This window comes from Nicotiana tomentosiformis, chromosome 6 (assembly GCF_000390325.3).
Source record: "Nicotiana tomentosiformis chromosome 6, ASM39032v3, whole genome shotgun sequence".
NCBI lineage: Eukaryota > Viridiplantae > Streptophyta > Magnoliopsida > Solanales > Solanaceae > Nicotiana > Nicotiana tomentosiformis.
In genome coordinates this window covers 27,645,384-27,649,487 of record NC_090817.1, presented here as the reverse complement: position 1 = coordinate 27,649,487, position 4,104 = coordinate 27,645,384, and the positions used below count along the sequence as shown (strand labels likewise).

General features: G+C 32.0%; 1 protein-coding gene across 1 annotated transcript; it reads right to left on the bottom strand.

Moving 5' to 3' along the window:
* Nucleotides 1-1,508: 1,508 nt before the first annotated feature.
* Nucleotides 1,509-3,492, bottom strand: LOC104120014 (protein DOG1-like 4). Its single transcript, XM_009631660.4, has 2 exons — nt 2,819-3,492; nt 1,509-2,025 (listed from the first exon to the last, which is right to left on the bottom strand). The coding sequence occupies exons 1-2, from the start codon at nt 3,272-3,274 to the stop codon at nt 1,798-1,800; spliced, it is 684 nt and encodes a 227-aa protein (XP_009629955.1). The 5' UTR covers nt 3,275-3,492; the 3' UTR covers nt 1,509-1,797.
* Between the last annotated feature and the right edge of the window lie 612 nt (nt 3,493-4,104).

The window sequence follows — 4,104 nt, the reverse complement described above, 5'->3', positions numbered from 1 at the left end:
ATAGCGAGCCCGGATCGAGGGTGAATATTTCAATAAGGCTGGAACTATTCTCCTCGTGTGGTTTGAATCCATTTTATCTTTGTTTATTCAATTTGACCTAATTTATCGCTTTGTATCAAATTAACTCGCGTATCCTTAAAATCACTTACAAATTTAATTGTTATCCGATTTTGAGGGTAAACAGAACCAATAGTATAACGGAGGTTTAAATATTTATTTTTAAATAATAGAGGGATATTTTTGATCCTTCTCCATAATTGTTTTTTTATCTTCCACTTAGTGTTTGCTATTCGCATTGGATTAATTCCGATAAATTTAGATTTGCATCATTACTCGCATTAAATTCCTAATAAATTGAAATTCGTGGGGTATAATATTTAAAAATATTCTTTATCTAAAGTTTTGCTTAAATTGTCAATTTCTCTAAGACTTTTTTCGTGACAATTTATTTGTTTATCATCCATTTCATGTTCGCAATTCGCACTAGATTAATTTGCGATAAATTTAGATTCCTAGCATTTGTTGCATTGGATTCTTAATAAATTCAGATACATATTGTATAAGGTTTGAAAATATTCTTTATCTAAAATTCATCCTATTTTCAGAAATTAGATCGAGACTTCTAATTAAGGTTCGAAATTTTTTACGTAGCCCACCATAATCTTCAATGGATTTTCCTCGATAGTTATTGATTATAATTCCATATGGCACGTTTCCATCTTAAAACATTTTTAAAAACCTGATATTATTATACAATTTTTATGCTAATTTCATCAGACTCCATTAAACTTCACCTTAATATACATATAAATCAAATTAGTCTGTTAATTAAATCTTATAAAATGACAGGAAAAATAATAATATTGAAGTAATTGGAGTTTAGAGTGCAAACTCGTACACTGCGATCTAAATTATAATGCTTTGGTCACATGATACTAACTACCGAACCAAACTACAAACTAAACTGCTATCATAGGTAATGATCCAGAGATACGTACTTCTTCACTCCTTGAAAGAGATCTCGAAATTGAACATTAAAGATGAAATAAGATGAAATAACCGATATATTAAAGAGCGTATTATCACTCTCAAAAGGAAACTTCCCCGATGTGGATAGAGATAGGCATAGTTTGAACAACCCAAAATTCAAATTGAATTCCAAATTTTTTGGATTTATTTTTTATTTGAATTTTCGGATTACGAATTAAATTTTGGATTTAATTTTTAAAATTTTTGAATTTCAAATTGGATATTGAATTTGCTACTTTGTATTTTTAAATATCCAAAAATTCAAAATTTTTATATTCCATATTAAATCCATTATCTATATGAATCAGAATACTTTTTATTTGAACATGATTTTACTATTATTACTTCTTATCGACCTTATTAATGTCTCTATTGTATTTTCATGATAATAATTATATTACTTGAATATTGTATTTGAATAATTACCGCGAGAATAAGGAACTTTTCGGGCAATTTAACATGAGTATTTCACTTGAATATTCAATTTTTTTGAAAAGAAGAAACATTTTAACTCATAAGCTCAAAACTGAAAATTCAAAATATATACACCGATTAACCTGAAACCAAACTTAAAAAATCCGATCCAATCCGAATTTATTTAAATTAGATTTAGATTGTCATTTCTTCGATCCGAAAATCGAAAATTCAAACCGAAATTTTCATATCCAATCCGAACTGCCCGAATACCCACCGCTAGATCTGGATTAATCGGAGTCCAAAACGGACCGAAAGAGAAACAAACGAAAAAACCAAACTACAAATCAAAACTCATCCTTTTGCTCGTTGACGGTCGTGATTGACTCCCCAACCACGGATTCCAAAGAGCAAGTGCGCCGCTGCAATTAGGAACTCCACCGCTTGTTGTGCCGTTAAAAGCTGCAGCAAGTTCTCAATGGTCTTCATCCTCAGTTGATCTGCTTTCTCTAATATCTCCACCAGCCTTTCCATCTTCCTATCAACGTCTCCCATGGTTCCAATCATATCATTTGCACTATCCTACATGTTAATCGCAAATATACAATTATACGTAACGCATTTAAAGGAGACCTATATGTACGATTTAAAGATCATTTAAAAGTTAAAATATTGTAATCTAAAAAATTAGTGTACATAACGAGGTACAACCACTCAGACTAAACAGGCAATGTCGTGTCTAATAACTTGTAGTCTTGTTGACGCGTAAAACATTTTCATACTATAGGTATACTTAATTTAAGCTATTATAACATGTTATATGCTTTCTACTGTGTTCTTTTATACTAATATGATCACCGGATAAATAACCACAAGCGATCTTCCATTAAAAATAGTACTTAGAATTTTTAACTTAAAAATAAAGAAAGTTACCTAGTAGTCATATTAAAATACACGTCCTTTACACAAAAATATAAGTTCAATGTTAACTAATTTTAATACAATGGATTTTTACACATAATATATCTTTTTTGTAAAAATTCTCGTACGCCGTCAGCTTCAAAGTATGAAAACAAAAAACCAAAAAAGAAAACAACAACAACAATAACACAGTATAATCTTATTATGGGGTTCGGAAAGGTGACGTGTACGCAGACCTTACCCTACCCTGGGGTAAAGAGGCTGTTTTCTATATATCACCGGCTCTCTCCCTCCAAGAACTCCTCACCTTGCTCTTGAGGTGACTCAAACTCACACACTTAGAAGTAGAGGGTGTTCACCACTAGAGCAACTCACTCTTGTGGAAAAAAAAAAAAAAACAAGAAAAAGAAAATAAAAAGAGAGAAAACAAGAAGATGAAATTCCAGCTGCTTGCCTGCCAATCTGAGAGTTGTTCAGTGATAGCATTTTCTTGCTGGACGGTTTCGTACTGAAGCTCACTGAACCGACTAAGCTGATTAGGTGAAAGATCCACAAGGTCGCCGTTACGGAACCCACGAAGGATATCAACGATTTGAGACTCAAAAAGGATGCTGGATTCAGTGTAAAAAATGTGGAAAGCAGTAGTGGGTCGCCAACCAGCAATCCAATATAAAGATCTCTCTAGAGAATTTGACCATGGTGCAGTGAATATATGGAGTATGTCATTTTTGGCTGCCATGGACTTGACACGGTAATATTCGTAGTAATGGGAAGTGAATTTTTGGATTAGCTGTGTGTGCAATTCGTGTTGTTCTTGGTTAGTTGCAGGTCTTGGGGATTTCTTTAGTTGTTGGGCAATTTCACGAAGTTGTTCATGCCATGCTTCGTGGAATTGATGGAAACCACTCATTTTTCCTTTTTGTTTGAACGTTTTTCCCCCCCTAGGAGTTTAATTGAGACTCCTATTTGTGGGTTGATTTATAGGCCTTCGAATTTTGGAAGCTAGCAATATATGTGCATGATCATAGAGAGGTGGCGCCTGCAGTCTTTTGTTTGGGACTCGGAAGATTTGCATCGGGTGGAAGAATGTCACTTCATGGTAAGGAAAAAGTTATTTCGACAAAATATCTATAATTAGATGAGGAACCAATAATGGTTGATGAGTTTCGAAATTCTGAGTGTGATTTGTTGGTCGAATTGCTTTCGTTTAAAGTAACTGAACCTTTTTTCTTTTTTTGGATAAGTAAACGGAACCAAATGTTAAAATATCATACTGTCAGCATATACCAACCCAAATCAAAAAAAGTACCCGCATCGAATGCATGTACACAAATAATAAGAGGTACATTTGGGTAAAATAATTAATTTTACATTAGACATAATTTTTATTTAATTAATTTTTAAATATTTAAAATTTTATACTTAACTAAATTTGGGTTATGAAGTGAATATGTTAGAATTCTAATATTTGTGGGGAGAGAGGGGGGGTGGGGGGTAAGGAAAAAATCGATTATCGTATAGTATTAGAGTCAAATTGAAAGCATGCAAACCTATAGCAAAAAGGATGAATTAGTAGAAGATAAATATATTCTAAATGCAAACCTTTAGCAATTAATAAGGATAATTAGTAGAAGACAAATGTATTCTATATAAGATGTCATTAATTATTTTTCTTTCTTTTTGCATTCATTATATTATAAAAGATTAACTCAATATTAGTTATTCGTATACATTATATTG